This window comes from Chrysochloris asiatica, unplaced genomic scaffold (assembly GCF_000296735.1).
Source record: "Chrysochloris asiatica unplaced genomic scaffold, ChrAsi1.0 scaffold00017, whole genome shotgun sequence".
Taxonomy (NCBI): Eukaryota; Metazoa; Chordata; class Mammalia; order Afrosoricida; family Chrysochloridae; genus Chrysochloris; species Chrysochloris asiatica.
In genome coordinates, this window is record NW_006408535.1 from 17266321 (window position 1) to 17285546 (window position 19226).

Sequence of the window (19226 nt, forward strand, 5' to 3'; positions counted from 1 at the left end):
CATGTATCACCATTGGGGCGAAATGGGGTAAAGGCAGCAATGAAGCGGCGAGCTAAGCCTCACAATATTCAGAGGATTTCTGTGGACCCGGTTGGGACCTGGTTGGCAAGCAGTGCGAGGAGACCCAAGGACTCCTGGGCCCAGAGTCAGTGACGTGGCCACGGAGGACTCAAGTGGAGAATGGAGCTGCCTACTGATGGGAAGAGAGGGCATGTGCACAAGAACACCCACACTTGCAGATGACACCCACATGACCAGGACTGGATGACTGGATGATTAGAGCTCAACCAGTACAAGAGGGGGGGTGGGGGGGTGGAAAGAAGATTGAGCTGATCCAAGCTGATGAACTTGACCTATGCATACGAATGCAGTGACACAAAAGAGGCAACAAATCCTTACAGCAAGAAACATTCCCACCCCCTCCACACACAGAGTAGACAGAGAGGGGCAACTTGGACATTGGATACCCAAATGGGGAGGGAGGGACTACAAAGGCAAGAAGTAACAGGCTTACAAGCTTTCAAGAGGGAACCTAGAGCTAGGGGGCATGGAGGAAGGCAGAATCACCAGTGAGTACTATCCAATTTTTCTAGGTGGAGCTGATGAAATGAAATACAGATGGGTTACGTGCGATACTGTAGTGAATAATGATTATCAGGATGGATTGTGAGGGTTGGAAATGCAAGGGTAGATGTTTTGTAACAAGGAAGAGAGCGATTATTTCTCCAGTCTAGGAGCAGAAGTCTCTAGGACCACCAACCGATAAGAGATGAGAACAGGACCCCACCCAGAGAACCGGGATGCCTGAGATGGAGACAGAGATGATGACATGGAGGGATGAAGCGGCTGGGGACTTTGGATCCAGAGAGGGAGAGGAACTGTGGATCAAACACTGAGGGGGAAGGGGGTAGTATAGAGCACGGGCTTCTAGGATATTCCCTTTGGTCGGAAGATGATGCATGGAGGGGATTGGAACCATGGCAATGTAATGATATACAATGGAATGAATATGGAACTTAGGTTCTCTCACGTAAACTATCATATAATTCACAATAAAACATTTTTTAAAAAAGTATAATGACCAAGAGGTGCAGATATTAAACAATGCAATTTAGTTGTGCTTTGCAGACCCATCCACTGCCATTGAGTAGCTTCTGACTGATAGCTCTGCAAATGCCAACAAATGTACAGACCCCTGCAATGCAGCAATCAGAGATAACTCATGATGTTGCTTTTTCTAGCAAAAGTGTAAAGGAGCCTTCGAGATAACCAGCAAATAGGCAGCTTCAGTTCTGAGTAGAAAGGATGGTTGATAATGTGTGAATTGGTTTTTTTTCAGTCACACTACTATGTATGGATAGCAAAACTGTCAGTGATGTCATCGTCTAAAATAACAGAAGTGAATGTATAGGCATATTGTGACAAGAGTCCAAATCAATGACCTGCGTAATGCAGTCAGGGTAACACTATTATTCCTCGGCTAAACCTTCCAAGTCTATGGAAAAAGAAAAGTTAATCTGATGCTTGCTTCAGGAATAAATTATGTGGGAATGAAATCAAGCCCTTGTTTAATTTTGTTTACACTGGAATATATCTTACAGGAAATAGATCAGAGAATTTAAGATCATGCATGAAAATGCAATATTTTAAAAATCTAGTAGTAATATTTCACAAAATTTCTTGAATAGGAATATTTTTGGTGAAGATAGTTTTTCAAAAGGATTGATCCCCAAATGAGTATTCATATAGCACACATTTCCACCAGTACGTTGTCAGAATGATTTATAGCATTCCTAATAGACACCACTGTTTCACTGATAAGGTTTGGAAATTTTTGAGAGTCATAGCTTGCTTTCTGATTCAACTGATTCGTTCTGTTTGTCTATCTGGATAATGAGCATAATATGAATCTAAAGCAAGTTGTTGAGTGACGTAGAATAAGTACCTACTCAGAGACCTTATATGGGGTTTCCGAGGAGCAGCAAGTGGGCTTCAACCGTCAACTTTGCAGTTAGTAGTCTAGTGCTTATACTACAGAGCCACATCAGGAGTAGATTTCAAAAATGTTGACACCTGGAAACCTAAGGTTTCAGTATTTTACAATGTTTCTCTGAACGGTTTGTAGGAAAGAGATCCAAGAGTCTTCTCCACATGTTTGTAAGTATGTGGCGCTGTGGGTTAATGCACTAGACTGCAAAATCCGTTTGAAATACAAGATTCACGGTTCAAGCTCACCAGCTGCATCCTGGAAACCCTATACAAGGTCACTGTGGGTTGGAACCGACTCGACAGCACTTAACAACAACATGTTTGCAAACGTTGAACGCCTCAGTCACAAGGTCCGTGGTTCGAGACTTCAGTCGCTCCGTGGGAGAAAGAGGAGGCTTTGTACTCTTGCAAAAAATTTTAAAGCCTCGCAAAGTCTATACAGGGTCGCTATGGTAGGAACCGACTCCATAGGAGCTTAACAACAACAGAGCTGAGTAGGTTTGGCAAGGGGATCAGGGCCGCGGTCAACACATCCGGGGCACCTGAGAAAGAGGCAGAGGCACCGCCCCGCCCTCCCAGCGCGCCGCGCGCGCCGTCTGAACACGTCTGCTCCCGGCGCAGGCTCGAACCATGGCCGAAGGCGGCCGGACGCTTCAGGCCCGGGCGCTCCTGCAGCAGTGCTTGCACGCCCAGCTGCAAGTACGCCCATCAGAGGGGGACGCCGCGGCCCAGTGGGTGGAGGTAATTAGTGTCGGCTCGGTTCCCCTTCGGCACTCCGAGGACTGTTCTTTCCGCGCTTTCTCGGTGACTTGTCCACCCATGTCTCTCCCACCAGCGAGGACGCTGGATGGCCCTCCCGCCACTGCCCACTGTGGCCTGCCCAGCTACACTCGGCTCGGGTCCATTCCTGGGGCTTTCTTCCCTGGGTTGACAGTGTGTTCCCCGCTAAGAAGGAACTCCTGAATTGTGATCTCTCACTTTCTACTAACCAGAACTTGGTGGATTTTAGGCCGAATTGTCTCAGACCTCTTTCAAAAGAGCAAAAGCCATGCCACGACCTTTTAATTTGGGGGCGCTGCTCTTGATCTGTGCAGGTCTGGTTTGTGCTTGTAGATGAGATTTACTGGCTTCTAGATCAGTTTTTAATGCAAACGTCCACCTGTGTTGGCTACAGCTAAATCTTAGCATGTCTAAGAGCTTTCCCAAGAAGCAGTTTTATTTTCCAGAGGTTTAAAAAAAAAAATTTGATTTACAACTAAAAACAAACACCACTGGTTCTTTTACACTAATGTTGCATTGTAATCAAACACATTTCTTACCAAGAATTTAGAACATTTTTACCAGTATGGTTTCATTCAAATGCTTTTTAAGACAGTATTTTTCCCACCCATGAAAAAACAAATGTTTTTAAGGTCCTTGACTATTTCTCTATTAAGTTCAAATATAAGGGGGGAAAAAGTCACTTCATAATTTAGTTCTTTGAAGGTACTCAGAAACCTTAATATAGGAAAATCTCATTCACCTGCTGAATTTAATGCAGATCTAACATTCCTTGACACAGTCCTAGTCACTGTGTTAAGTACTGTCCATGTAAACGATCATGTCTAACTCATTATGCTACCGCTACTAAGTTGGAACTATTTATAAGCATAAACAGTTTATATCGTCCCTTCTCTTTCTCAAAAATGTATTATCTCATTTTTATTATTGCATGGTGGAAGCTTCTGTGTTGCTGATACTGGACAAGTTTTAGCAGAGCTTTTAGACTAAGATTAGGAAGAAAGGCCTGGTGATCGGCTTCTGAAAGTCATTCAGTGAAAACCCTGTGGATTACATCAGGCCAGTCTTATGCATGATGTCTCTATGAGCCTAGGGCCAATCACAAAACCATTGGTTTCCAGTCAACTTCAACTCTCATCTACACTAAAGGTCAGAGTAGAAGTGGTCTATAGGTAAATCTTTACAGAGCAGACAGTCTCATCTTTCTCCCTTACAGTGACTGGTGGGGTTGAACTGCTAACCTTGTCATTAGCAGCCCAACTTAGCCCACAGTGCCACCAGGGCTCCTTTTAAAAACAACATAGTACTATAAATCCCAACCTAATGATCATTTAAAACCCTTCCATCAAGGAGCTTTGGTAGCATGTTGTTGTTGTTGTCATGTTCCGTGGAGTCGGTTCCGACTCATAGCGACCTTGTACAGGGTTTCCGAGGCTGTAAATCTTTACGGGAGCAGAAAGCCTCATCTTTCACCCGTGGAACGGCTGGTAGTTTTGAACTGCTGACCTTGCGGTTCGCAGCCCGATTCGTAACCACTATGTTACCAGAGGTTACAAATCAGGCTGTGAACCTTAAGGTCAGCAGTTCGAAACTACCAGCTGCTCTGAAGGAGAAAGATGAGGCTTTGTGCTCCTGTAAAGATCTACAGCCTCAGAAACCCTGTACAGGGTTGATATGGGTCGGCACCGACTCCATGGCACTTAACAACAACAACATCCTGATTTGTCTTTTTATGTTCATGAACTGCTTCCTTATGTAAAATCTCAAATATTTTTTATTTACCTTCTAAACTGTCAGTTTATAAACTTAAAGTTTTTTTTTTTAAAGTCATTCCCTCTCACTCCCACAGAATGACTAAGTTTGTTAAAGAGCTGACAAGTAATTAGATCATGAAAACTTGTAAATTATTTCCGTTTCTCAAGCATCCTCTTTCCTGTTCTTTTGTTAAAACTTTTTCTTTGTCTAGAAACATTTTAATTGTCAATGGATTTGAAGGTTATTTTGCTTGTTCTTAGTTTTATTCATTTAATTGTCACAAACTAATGATTTTCTTCCTGGGAATAACCTTTTTAAAGTTAAAATGAAAATTAGCTGTACTTTTATGTACTAGGAAATGTTTTATACTAAAAAGAAGCTATAGAGGGACAACCCAAGATGACAGCCTAGACACACCAGGCTGTTCCACACAGCAACTACCTGAAAAGCCAAGTGAACTGGTACAAATGGCAATCCTGGAACCTGGAGCAGCTACAGAAAGGATGAAGAATTAAATCCAATAATGATTGACAGGAGAAATTGAACAAAAATACTAAATGAGGAGAGGTATGGATCAGAGGTACCCTGCCATCTGGCCTGACACATTATGGCCATCTTGAGCCAAAGCAAGCAGCAACTCCAGGTGAAGGGTTAAAGAAGGCAATTTTACGGAACTGATAGACAAGGAGCTCTGGTAGCATAGTGGTTACAAATCAGGCTGCGAACCACAAGGTCAGCAGTTCAAAACTACCAGCAGTTCCACGGGAGACAGATGAGGCTATCTACTCCCATCAAGATTTACAGCCTCAGAAGCCCTGTTCAGGGTCGCTATGGGTCGGAACTGAATTGATGGCACTTAACAACAACAACAACAACAATAGGAGACAGAAAAACTGTTGACAAACATGGAGTGAAGCAAGGTAAGCAAGGCATAAACTGGAGCTAAGAAGAGAAAGTATAGTAATGTAAGAGAAAGCTCTAGGCATCTTGGCAACCACAGAGCAGGGAAGAAGCCAAAAACTAGAGACAAGGTCACTTACCGGTCCCTGACCATTAGAATAGGTGGTACATAGAGTATTTGCAAGTAGTTCCCCACCTGACCAGACTTTGGGCATTTGGTCAGAGCCAGGTCCCAATTGCTCACTGCAGCCCAGTCATGCTATCCAGTGACCAGTGGAGCACACTCCTCACCCCCAGGCCTGTCTGAAACCAGTGGTATATGTCCTCATTGGCTGCCACCCTATTGCCACCCCACTCATTCAGTGAGCAACATTGTGTGCTCTTGCACTGCCTGTCACCCCCTCCCACCAATCTGTGGTGCCACCCATCCAACAAGCAACATTGCACACTATGTGCAATCACCCTCCCCACTGCCCCATCCCTGCCACCAATGGCAGCATGCACTCCTGTGCACACCTGCCCTACCCACTGCCTGCAGCCACCCTACCTGTCCAGTGATCCGTACACACTCCCAAACCCCACTCACCATTAAGTGCCAACAAACCAGTGATCAGCACAGCATGCCTTGATTTAAAAAAAAAAATACATAAACCAATAAATATATAAATGAATACAAATAACACCTTAATGCATTAGGGACAGAGACAATAACAAATCATAGAAAAAGCAGGATGAGACGGCTCAAATGTGAGGAAAATAAAGGGAAAGAAAACCTTCCAGGGGAAGAAATAATAATAGAACTACCTAAAAAGGGATCCAAAAGACATACATTTAGGATCTTCAAAGATATCAAAGAAAACTGAAAAAAACTCTAGAAGAATTCAGAAAAAAACTATAAGAACAAAATGACTCAGTAGACAATTAAAAATGATACAGAAACAACAAGTAGAAGTTCAGTAGTCAAGCAGACTAGTCAACTTTGCGAAGTATGAGTATTCCAGAAACAATTGTGCTCATGAGGAATCTGTACATGGACCAAGAGGCAGTTGTTCAAACAGAACATGGGAACACTGAATGGTTTAAAATTAAGAAAGGTGTGTGACAGGGTTGTATTCTTTCACTATACTTAGTCAACCTGTATGCTGAGCAATAATCCAAGAAGCTGGGTTATATGAAGAAAAATGTGGCATCAGGATTGAAGGAAGACTCATTAACAACCTGCGATATGCAGATGATACAACCTTGCTTGCTGAAAATGAAGAGGACTTAAAATATTTCCTGATGAAGATCAAAGAGCACAGTCCTTCGGTATGGATTACATCTCAGTGTAAAGAAAACAAAAATCCTCACCACAGGAACAATAAACACCATTCTTATCAATGGAGAAAAGATTGAAGTTGTCAAGGACTTCATTCTTCTTGGATAAACTACCAACACTCATGGAAGCAACAGTCAAGAAATCAAATGATGTATTGCATTAGGCAAATCTGCTGCACAAGACCTTTTTAAAGAGCAAAGATATCAGCTTGAGGACTAAGGTGCCCCTGTACCAAGCCATGATATTTTCAGTAACCTCATATGGATGCAAAAGCTGGGCAGTGAATGAAGAAGATCGTAGAAGAATTGATGCTTTTGAGTTATGGTGTTGGAGGAGAATATTGAAAGTGCCATGGGCTGCCAAAAGAACAAACAGATCTGTGTTGGAAGAAGTGCAGTCACAATGTTCCTTGCAGGCCAGGATGGCCAAACTTTATCCCTCATACTTAGGACATATTGTCAGGAGGGACCAGTCGCTGGAGAAGGATAATGATATGGTTAATGTTAGGTAAGGTGGAGGATCAGAGAAAAAGATGAAAACCCCCAGCGAGATGGATTGGCCAAGTGGCAGCATCGATGGACTCAAGTTTGGCAACAGTAGTGAGGTTGGCCCAGGACCAGCCAGTGTTTGATTCTGTTATGCATAGGGTCACTATGAGTCGGTACCAACTCGATGGCACCTAACAACAAGTTCCGAAGATTAATAATAAAATATCAGAAATAAGATAACTCAGTGGAAAGACATGGATGTATAATTGAATCAGTAGAAGAAAGAATCAGTGAAATAGACAAATCTCTTGATTTGTTTGACAAAAAGTCCAATAAGAGAATGGAGAAAAATGAAAAGCATAAGAATTACACAAGGATCCTTGTGGTTAGTGATTAAAGTACTAAGCTTACAATTGTAAGGTAAGCGATTGGAACTCATCTACCACTCCAAGGGAGAAAGATGCAGGCTACTACCATAAAGATTTACAGCCTTGGGTACCTGTGGGGCAGTTTTACTATGTCTCCTATAGGGTCACTATGAGTCAGAATTGACTCGACAATGGTGAGTTTAATTAAGAACTATGTGGTACACCATCAAGAGGAATAACAAACACATCATTGGAATTCCAGAAAAGGAGAAGATGAAAAAACACAGAATTTTTAAAGCTATATTGGTAGATAACTACCCAAATATCATGAAAAATGAGGAGGTTTCTATCCAAGAACCACAATGAACCCCATACAGAATATATCCCAAAGAAATTCACTAAGACATTTCATAATCAAACTTTCCAAAATCAAAGACAAAAAATCCTGAAAGCACCTTATGAAAAATGAAATATCACTTCCAAAGGGGCACTAATAAAACTTCAGTGTTGATTTCTTGTCAGAAGCCACGCAAGTAAGAATACAATTGTTGTTGTTATTATGTGCTATGGAATCGGTTCCAACTCATAGCGACCCTGTACAGGGTTTCCCAGGCTGCAATCTTTACGGGAGCAGAAAGCCTCATCTTTATCCCGTGGAACAGCTGGTAGTTTCGAACTGCTGACCTTGTGGTTCGCAGCCTGATTTATAACCACTACGCTACCAGAGCTCCTTAAGAATACAATAGGATGACATATATAATCCTGAAAGATAAAAATTGCATCCAGATGGGAATACACGCTCTGATTGGTGACCACGCTCGTCACCAATAAGGGGAAGTGAGGGAAAAACAGCAATGAAGCTGTGAGCTAAGCCCTACAATGTTCAATAGACTTCTGTGAACCCGGGTGGATACCTGGTTGGCCAGCAGTGTGGTAAGACCTGGGGACTGTTGGGCCCAGAGTCAATGACATAGCCACAGAGGACTAGAGTGGAGAAGGAAGCGTCCAGCTGATAAGAAGAGAGGGCATATGCACAAGAACACCCACACTTGCAGATAATACCCACTTAACCTGGTTTCAATGACTGGATGATCAGAGCTCAACCAGAAGAAGAAAGAAGAGTAAAAAAAGAATAATCTGATACAATTTGATGACCTACACCTATGGATGCAGTAGCTCAAAAGAGGGAACAAATCCTTACAGCAAGAATCATTCCCACCCACTCCATACACAGAGTAGACAGGGATAGGCAACTTGAACATTGGCTGCCCAAAATGGGGGCTACAAAGGCAAGAAGTGACTGGCTTACAAGCTTTCAAGAGGGAACCTAGATTCAGAAGGGATGAAGGAACGTAGACTTTGCACTAAGTAGTATCCAATCTGACTAGACAGGGCTGATGAAATGAAATGCGGAGGGGTCTCTTGTGATACAATAGTGAATAATTGTTATCAGGATTGCTTGTGAGGGTTGGAAGTGTAAAGGTAGACGTTTTGTAGTAAGGAGGGGAGTGATTAACTTTTCAGTCTAGGAGCGGATGTCCCTGGGACCATCAAGGGAGAAGAGCGGAGAGCGGGACCCTACCCAGAGAAGCAGTGATGCCTGAAATGGAGGCAGAGATGATGACATGGAGAGATGGAGCAGTTGGGGACTTTAGACACAGAGAGGGAGAGGGACTGTGTGCTGATGACCGGGGGGGGGGGTTTCTGGAGTATACCCTTTGGCTGGTTGATAATTAATGGAGGGGATTGTAACCATGGCAATGAAACGTTATACGATAGGATGAATGTAAAACTAATGTTCTCCCATGTAAACTATCACATAATTCACAATAAAATATTTTTTTAAATTGCATTCAAGAATCATATATACAGCAAAACTGTTGGCCAAAAGCAGTGGCAAAACTAAGATATTCCCAGATAATCACAAATTAAGGGATTGTGTAAAAAACAGATAATCTTTACAAGAAATACTCAAGAGTTTTTCAGATAAAGAACCAATGACATTAGACAGTAACCTGCGATAAAGATGCAATGCAGTGTCACCCAAATTAAGATTTCACAAAAGTAAAATAAAGATACAAAACTGACTGCAGGGAACAAGAGGTTATGCTGTAAGTGATGACAGCTTCAAAACAGAAGAGAGGAATAAAAGGCAGTTATAGAACTTCCATATAGAGAGGAATTCAAGGCAATTTCAAGACATAACAGACTTTAAAATTTAAAAAGAAAAAGGTAAATTTCATGGTAACCACAAATTAATAAATCTCACCTAAATAAGGAAGAAAAAAATTTTTTTAATTGAATGTTGTTATTACTAGGTGCCATCAAGTTGGTTCTAACTCAGCAACCCTGTGCACAACAGAACAAAACACTGCTTGGTCCTACGCCGTTCCTCACAGTTGTTATGCTTGAGTCCATTTTTGCTGCCCCTGTATCAATCTATCTTGTTAGGGGTCTTCCTCTTTGTAATTGGCCCTCCACTTTACCTCCTTCTCTCAAGACTGGTCCCTCCTGACAATCTATCCAAACAATGAAAGACAAAGTCTCACCAGCCTCACTTCTAAGGAGCATTTTGATTGTACTTCTTCCAAAACAGATTTGTTTCTTCTTCTGACAGTCCATGTTAATTTCAATATTCGTCCAACACCATAATTCAAATGCATTGACTCTTTTATTGCCTTTCTTATTCGTTGTCCAGCTTTCACATGGGTATGAGTTAATTGATTAGCTTGTAACCCACTACTCTACCAGAGCTCCTTTCCTGGACTCCATAAAATTCTTCAGTATTGCAAGTCAAAGCTTGAGGGTTTTTTTTCTTTATTTCCTTCAGCTTGAGAAATGACTATGTTTTCTCTTCTGTTTTTCTAACCCCAGGTCTTTTCACATCTCATTATAATACTTTGTTTTCTTAAGCTACCCTTTGAAACTTTCTGTTCAGCTCTTTTGCTCCTCATTCTTTCCAGTTGTGTTAGCTTCTCCATGCTCAAGAGCAAGTTTCAGAATCTTATGGACTTGTTTTAATTTTCTTCAGCTTCACCCTAAACTTTCATATGAGCAATTGATGGTTAGTTCTACATTCAACCCTGACATTTTTTAGCTTATGTTTCTAAGCTTCTCTATCGTCTTTTCCCACATATGTCATCACTTTGATTCCTGTGTATTCATTCCGAAGAAGTACACATGTATAGGCATCTTTTCAGTGTTTGTTGAAAATAGTTATCTGTGATAAGTAAGTCGTTGATTTCGCAAAATTCTGTCATGCTTTCTCTAGCATCATTTATCACACCAAGGCCATATTTTCCGTATACTGATCCTTCCTCTTTGTTTCTAACTTTTGCATTCCAATCATGATTGCATGTTTGATTAATTTCAGACTAAGGAACTTGGTAGAATGTTTTAATTTTATTATCACTGGCTTTAGTGGTTGGTGTGTACATTTGAATAATAGTGTTATTACTGGTCTTCTTGTAAATGTATGGATGTTATCCTATCAGAGACAGAATTGTACTTCAAGATAGATCTTGAAATGCTCTTTTTAACACTGTACAATTTGTTGAATGTAAAATTGGTGATCTGCTCTGTAAACCTTCGCTCAATTCACAATTAAAAATTTCCCCAAAAAAGTACTGAGCACAGAAAATTAAGAGAAGCAAAGAAACCAGTAATATTACACACAAAAAATACAACAAAATTACAGCAATGGATTAATGCTCAACCACATTGAATAATGGATTAAATGTACAAGTCATGAGACAGAGTGGTAGAATGGATTTTTTTTTTTTTTTAAACTTGGCCCATCTATTTACGGCCTATAAGAAACAAACACACCTTAGACACAAAAACATAAATAAGTTAGAAATCAAAGAATTGGGGGAAATATATATATATATATATGAATCTATAGGAAAAGTGAGTTTGACTTAAAGAGAGTAATCTGTAGATCTTAAGAGCTAATATTGAGATAAACTAAAAGAAAATACCTTGATGGGGAGAGTATGTAGATGAGTGGAAAGAACAGGTGTCTATTTCTGCAAATAATTAGGTGCTTAACTTGGCTATTGCAAGTGTCCTAATAGGAATAAACGTTAAGATTTTTACTCTTGCTGAAACCATGCTGGTGGTGTTATTCAACATCTCGTTATTAATGTGCCTTTGAGACCCTTACCTTTTGTTCCAGGAGGTTACATATAAAATCATGTGTATAACATACAGCTTGTGAGACACAGTTGAATGTTAATGCAGGCAACAGATAAATTGACGGTCAATGACACTGTAGGATAAACACTGGACCCCTAACTACAGGGTCAACAGTTCTGACCCTATAGCCATTTCAATGGAGAAAAATGAGGTTTTCTGTGCCCATAAAGATTTACAGCTTTGGAACCTCTTATAGGGCTGCTGTGAGCCAAAATCGACTCAGTGGGCTTGGGGGCTTATATACAAAATAGTCTGCACAGTGATTTGGGAGTTAAAAATGTAAACTAAATCATACCTAGCCCCTTAAAGTTATTTTTACATACTCATTTAATAAACACTTACTAGCATTTACTCAGGCACTGTTGTAAGCACTTTACATATTTTAACTCATTATTCAAAATAGCTCTTTGAGTCAAAGAGGTTAATATGCAGAATAAAAAAATATAATCATCAGATTCAAAATCACTTATCAAGTATCTTCCAAACAATTACAAACATTGCACTAAGTAAGTGAAATCATCTCTGTCCTACCAGAGCTACTAGGTGGTGGTGGTTCGTGGAGTCAGTTCCAACTCATAGTAACCCTGCATAGGGTTTATGAGGCTATACATTTTTGTGGGAGCAGAAAACCTTATTTTTCGCCTGTGAGGTTAACTGTGAGGTTAGCAGCCCAACTCATAACCAGTGTGCTACCAGAGAAGTATACAAATCATTAAATGTTGTTAAGAGAGGTCGAGTTTGTTTTAACTCATGGTAACCCTGTATAGGGTTTCCAAGGAGTTGTTAGTGGGTTTGTATTACCAACCTTGTGGTTAGCAGGCCCGTGCTGATCCTACAGTGCCACACCAGGACTCCAAAGCATTAAATAAATAGGCTTAAATATAGGCTACGTTATCTGGTAACAAACAATTTTGTGTTGGAAATTTATATCATAAATGAAATTTCTAAGTCCTAGTAACAACAATCACTGTTTTTTAAAAACACTTTGGCAGCAATAATAATAAAATTGATAGTTTCCTAGAGTTTATTGAAATAGAATCAAATCCTCATTTTCATTATCTTCTAGTAAGTGCATTAGGGGGAATAAACAATGGTGATGTCAAAAGACATTCGTCACTATTGTTTATCCATCAGCCACATCTGGTATAATGTGACTTAACTTGATATTGAATAAATGGTTCTCTGTAAACTAATTATTTCTATGTCTATGAACCTTACTTTGTTGATGCTGCTCTTGTTCCTAAGTGCCACTGAGTCAGTTTCACCTCCTAGCAACCCTGTATAGCGTTTCCAAAGAGCAGCTGGTAGATTTGAATCACCGACCATATGGTTAGGAATCGAGTGTTTATCATACAGTGCCCAGCAGGACTCTACTTGGTTGATAGTCCTAATGATTTTGATTATAAATAAAATGTTTGAACACCTGAATTGTGATCTTCACTGCTTTTGACTATATATTAAATTTAATTTTTGAAAGAAATGATAACTAAGGTGATTTAAACCTGAAAAAGATTTTTTCTTACATTAGTTTGATCAAATTTACCATAAAACATACTTATCTTCCTTTGCTTTTAACATCTGACTACAACAGTGGTGAAACTTTATTCCTTAAGTTCTGCATCTCTTAGAAGAAATATCTTTCTAATCTGAGTTCACTGCTGTGATTTCTCATAGGTTCAGAGAGGATTAGTGATCTACGTGTGCTTTTTCAAGGGAGCTGAGAAAGAACTTCTTCCCAAAATGGGTATGTGTTTGATGTTTCTTTATTTAAGACTAAGAATGAATAGCAATAGACAAATGATTAAGAAGGAACAAAAGACATGATTTTAGCATGTGCTGTTATATAAATTGTAAATTATTTAACTCTATTGTTGTGAACTTTCACTCGTATTTTTTTGCCTACTCCAAAGTTTAAAGTAGGCAGATATGGTAGAATTATTTTAAAACATCTGGTAGCATTTCAGATGGTTTATAGATTGGCATGCACCCGCAGTACACTTTGAGATTCAGCCAAGGACATGGTAGCTTGTTGGAAGCAGGGTGGTCAACTAGGGAGAAACAGCTGCTACATTTCGTATTATAGTTTTTTCTTATCCCTGAGAGTACCTAACATGGCCACATAGCTGTCAGTGATACTCTCTGTAGAAGGTGTGGGGGGTTCAAAAGTTGTCAAATTTTGACAACTCAGGCTTAAATCATTATCATGAAAGTATTTAACCCTTTCTGCACTCCTGTATAGAAAATGTATATAAGTACAGAGTTCTCCTGGTTCTTGAACCAAACTTAATGTCATCAAAGCCACACCTTAGACTATGACAGATAAAACAGATTTAGTGTTTGGTGGTTGTGGTTATGTGCCGTGGAGTCAGTTCTGACTCATAGCGCCCCTGTACAGGGTTTCCGAGGCTGTAAATCTTAACAGGAGCAGCTAGTAGTTTCAAACTGCTGACCTTGCAGTTCTCAGCCCAGTTCGTAGCCACTACGCTACCAGAGCTGCTTAGATTTAGTGTCTGTTGTTGTTGTTGTTATGTGCCGTGGAGTCAGTTCCAACTCATAGTGACCCTGTACAGGGTTTCCGAGACTGTAAATCTTAACGGGAGCAGAACGCCTCATCTTTCTCCCGCAGAGGAGCTCGTAGTTTTGAACTGCTGACCTTGCGGTTCCCAGCTAGATTCGTAACCACTACACTACCAGAGCTCCTTAGATTTGGTGTTTAGGCATATCTAAATAATTTATCTGCCTATAACTTTCCAGTAGGCTAGACAACCCATGCCACTGCACATCCCTTGTGATAATTACACAGATTCAGTTATACCAAATCAAATCCTGTAGTATCAAAACATAGCAATTAAGTGAAAAGGAAAAACAAAAACTAAAGATAGGGTAATCCCTAAGGTTGGGGACAAGTTAGCTATATTCTCATTAGTAAAGAAGTGTATTATGTTTTATAGTGATTATATACTGTGTGATTCCATTACATGTACTTTCTGTGAGTTCACTTTAAATACATGCTTAAGATTATGGTTTAAGAAGAATTAAAACACTGAGAACATCAGCCTAAAGTTTTTTAGTGGATACTCTAACAGAAACTTTTATACATTATGATTCTCAGTGAAGAGCTATATGACTCTATGAAGTACTTTCTACTGGTGTGAGTTACAAGCAAATTAAGTCCATTTATTATTGATACTTTTAGCTTGTACTACCAGAGAGGCAGAGTAAGCTAATATGGTGGAATTATTCTCTGAAACGTTACCTCATACTTAGTGCATGGATTCAGCCCTTGCCATTCAATTCATGTCCCCATTGGTAATATTGCAACCAGCCGTACCCATGAAGTATGAAACAGCATGACTAGCATAGAGATATAAAGAATCTTCCTCCATTCATCTTCATTATAATTAGACTGAGATCCAGCAAATTATCAAAACTTCCCTTTTATTAAGGAATCTTCAAAATGTTTATGGAAAATGAAGTTAAAAGATAATGGTGGAGAACAAACAAGATGAAAGATCAGGTGGACATGCAGTGAGGAGCTTCGTCAGCAACAACACAGAATACCAGACCAAGCAGGCTCAGGGGATGGTGCCAGAACTCTGAACCACGTATAAAGGGATATTTAGAAGCTTGGAAGGCTTACAGCTAGGGGAATTTGTAGCAGAAGCAATAAATCCATTGCTTCCTAATCCAAAACACTCAGCTTTTCCCAGAGTAGCCATCTTGGGAGAGACCAAGCAGAGGAAAGATCAGAACAGCCATGAACACCTGACACAACCGCAGAGATAAAGGTGTGGAGACACTTTTTTTGGGTATCTGTTCATCGGTCTCTCGCTGACTTAGCACCTTCAGTGAGAGGATGCCTCACTCCCACCCCCAAAGGGTAATACGCATGCGCATAAAGCTCCTCAAAATTTAAAGTGACAGTTTCCACTTAAAGCCAAACAGCAGTGCAAAAGGCCACAGCTGGCCCTGAACTGTTTATAGCTGAAAAAAAGGACTGAATGGGGATTATGGAGCAGGACAGGTAGACTTAAAAAGGAAATAGGCTGAAAATTAAATCCTGAGTTACGTCACAATGACCAACATTGGCATGTTGAATTTCCCAGGAAGAAGAGTGAAAAGGGAAGCTCATCTCCTGATCACATCTACCTGGAGGCAATCAGAAAGTATAAAAAATAGCAAAATACACACCCATCTAAGTATTAAGGCCACAGATAACTCCTGAATATTACCCAAAAACAGAAACAGATGACCATATCAGCACGTGTCCAGAAACGAGATAAAGTGACTGAGGCATATGAGCTAGAAGTAGACCTACACTCCATACTGGAAGATGGGCAGGCTTTGGAAATGCCTGAGAAGGAATTCAGAAAAATGATTATAAAATGTATCAAAACACTATACAATGGAGTTGAGAAAAATAAGGAAGAAGTCAGGAAAGTGATAGAGAAGCAATCCAATAAGATAGATACAGCTTTGGAAACAATTCAAAACCTGCAGAAAGAGGTCCAAACGATTAATAATAGAATATCAGAAATGGACAATACACTGAAAGGGCAAAGAAGTAGAATTGAAGAGATAGAAGCCAGAACTAGTGAGCTAGAAGATAAATCTCTCAATACTACTGAGATAGAAGAGCAAGCACAAAAAAGGATTAAAAAAATCTGAAGAAGGCCTAAGATTCATGTTGGACAACATGAAAAGGAATAACAAGAATTATTGGCATTCCAGAACAAGAAAAATCACACAAGTACACAGAAGAGATAGTTGAAGAGCTTCTAGAAGAAAACTTCCCTAACATCCTGAAAATCGAAACAATAAGCATTCAAGAAGCTCAGTGAACCCCAGGAAGGATAGCCCCTAAAAGAAAATCACCAAAACATAAAATAATCAAGACATATAAAAATCAAAGACAAGGACAGAATCCTGAAAGCAGCTAGAGAAAAGAGAAGTGTAACATACAAAGGTAAACAAATCAGATTAAGCGTAGATTTCTCAAGAGAAACCATGCAGGCAAGAAGGCAATGGGAGACATATAAAATCCTGAAAGAAGAAAACTTCCGACCAAGAATCCTCTACCCAGCAAAGCTGTCAATCAAATATGGTGGTGTAATCAAAACATTCCAGGATAAAAAGAAGCTAAAGGATTTTGCCAAAGCCAACCCTACTATGAAAAACATCCTAAACGGAGTTCTGTGGACTCAGAACCAACAAGAACAGACAACAAGCAGAGAATGATATACATGCGTGGCAGCATCACCCTGAACTCAATCGACAAATATAAGATTCAAGAACAGAATAAAATTATAAGAACAGAGTATCTTGGAGGTCAGTCCATGATCAAAACAATTACAAAGTGAAAGAAGGTAAACACAGAAGAACAGAGATCCAGGAGGTGAGAAGGTCAGGTAGACTACAGGATAAAATGTTGTTCTTGTTAAGTGCCGTTGAGTCGATTCCGACCCATAACGACCCTGTATAGCGTTTCCAAGGAGCAGCTGGTGAGCTTGAACCACTGACGTTGCAGTTCAAATGACTTTGCCTTCTGACGCATTAGCCCACAGCACCACCAGGATAAAATAGACTGTCTTAAATGGAGGGAAGACTTAATGGATTATAAGGTAACCACAACAGTGGGATTGAGGTGGGCGGTTTAGTTCGGGTTTGGGGGAGGGAAATACAAGAAGGCAGAGGAGGTGGAAGATAGATAGGGAAACATTGAGACAGGTGAACATAGCCTAAGTGGGACAGAGGTAAATAGTGATGCATGCTCAACCTTGGAACAACAGGGCTCTGTGATACACAGATCTAGCCATAGTTTGAAGAGGAGAAATAATACTAAAATGCTTGACTGTCTTATGAATATTGGTTCCCCTTGCCTACTATTGTAAAATAGACACTTGAGTAGGATAGAAAGTAATGTTGGGAAACATGATTAGAGAAAACTTGTAAGCCCGTCTTTAGCCTGTAACTGATTGGAATACCTAAAAGGGGTTCTAGAACTTGCCCAGTGAAATAGGGCTCTTGCGGAGCCTTTGCAGTGTTTAGGACCTTAGGTGGAATCCTGAGTCCCATCCAAAACCTTATGAGGTGGGACATTCCCACCAGCAAGGACAAGTAGACCAGCCTGGAACAGCTAGAATGACAAAAGATACATCTTCAAAGAAAGATCAGGAAAAACCCAAAACAAAAACGTCAGCATGACTAGCTACTACAAGAATAAGCAAGCTGTTCTCCGGGAAGCCACCAAGGCAAGCAAGCAGGTTCCTTCAGAACAAACTCCCCTCTAAGACTGAAACTCAAAGGGAACACACAAACAGGCATGTAAGCTTGCTGGCGACCATATTGGTCTACTGGTGAGTGGAAGAGGGGGAAAGGCAGCAATGAAGAAATGGGCTGAGTTCAGCCACAGTCCATTGACCCCCGTTGACCTGGAGATGAGAGAGAGAAGAGGAAGGGCTGGTTGGCCCAAAGTGTGGTGAGACCTGGGGACACTTGAGCCCATGGACAAGGACATAGCCACAGAGGGCTACAGCTGAGTGAAGCATCCAGCTGATATGAAGTGAGGGAAGATGCACAAGAACACCCAAATTTGCAGACAGTACCCATTTGACCTAGCCTTGATGGCTTAATAATCAGAACTTGACTAGAGGAAAATTACTCAAAAAAAAAAAAAAAGTTGGTTTTGGGGTTTTTTTTTGTTTTTTTGATACAGGAAAGGAGTGTAAAATTGCTACAATTTGATGACCCTGACCTATACTCATGAAGGTAGTAACTCTAAATACCAACAGAGAGGGAAGGAGTCTTCACATCAAGGATCAATGCTATCCCCTCTGTACACAGGGTAAATAGGGATGGGCAACTTAGACATTGGCTACCTAAAATTGTTGTCAAGTACCATCGAGTCGATTCTGACCCATAGCGACCCCGTATGGGGTTTCCAAGGAGCAGCTGCTGAGCTTGAACCGCCAACTTTGCAGTTCAAACGGCTTTGTAGTCTGGTGCATTAACCCACAGCGCCACACCTAAAATTAGGGGGTGATACAGGCATGAAGTGACTGGCTTACAAGGTTTCAAGAAGGAGTTTAGGAAGTGGCGTGCAGCTTCCTTGTTGTTTTTCAAGGTAGCTTAGTACTCCATTGTGTGTATGTACCACAGATTGTTTATCCATTCTTCAATCGATGGGAATTTTGGCTGTCTCCATCTTTTTGCTATTGTAAATAGTGCAGCTATGAACATTGTTGTTGTTGTCAGGTGCCATCGAGTCGGAACCGATTCATAGCGACCCCATGCACAGCAGAACGAAACAGTGTCCAATCCTGGGCCAAACTCATTATCACTGCCACACTTGCGTCCATCAATGATACCACCTGGCCAATCCATCTCGTTAGGGGTCTTCCTCTTTTTCTCTGACCCTCCACCTTACCCAGC

At 40.6% G+C, this 19226-nt stretch overlaps 1 protein-coding gene across 1 annotated transcript in view; it reads left to right on the forward strand.

The window, feature by feature from the left end:
- Positions 1–2619: 2619 nt before the first annotated feature.
- The window catches only part of DTD2 (D-tyrosyl-tRNA deacylase 2 (putative)), a 26831-nt gene continuing 10224 nt past the window's right edge, over positions 2620–19226 (forward strand). The window contains exons 1-2 of the mRNA XM_006835363.1: positions 2620–2730; positions 13470–13539. Coding sequence (XP_006835426.1) covers positions 2620–2730; positions 13470–13539 — 181 coding nt within the window. The remainder of the gene's footprint in view (positions 2731–13469; positions 13540–19226) is intronic.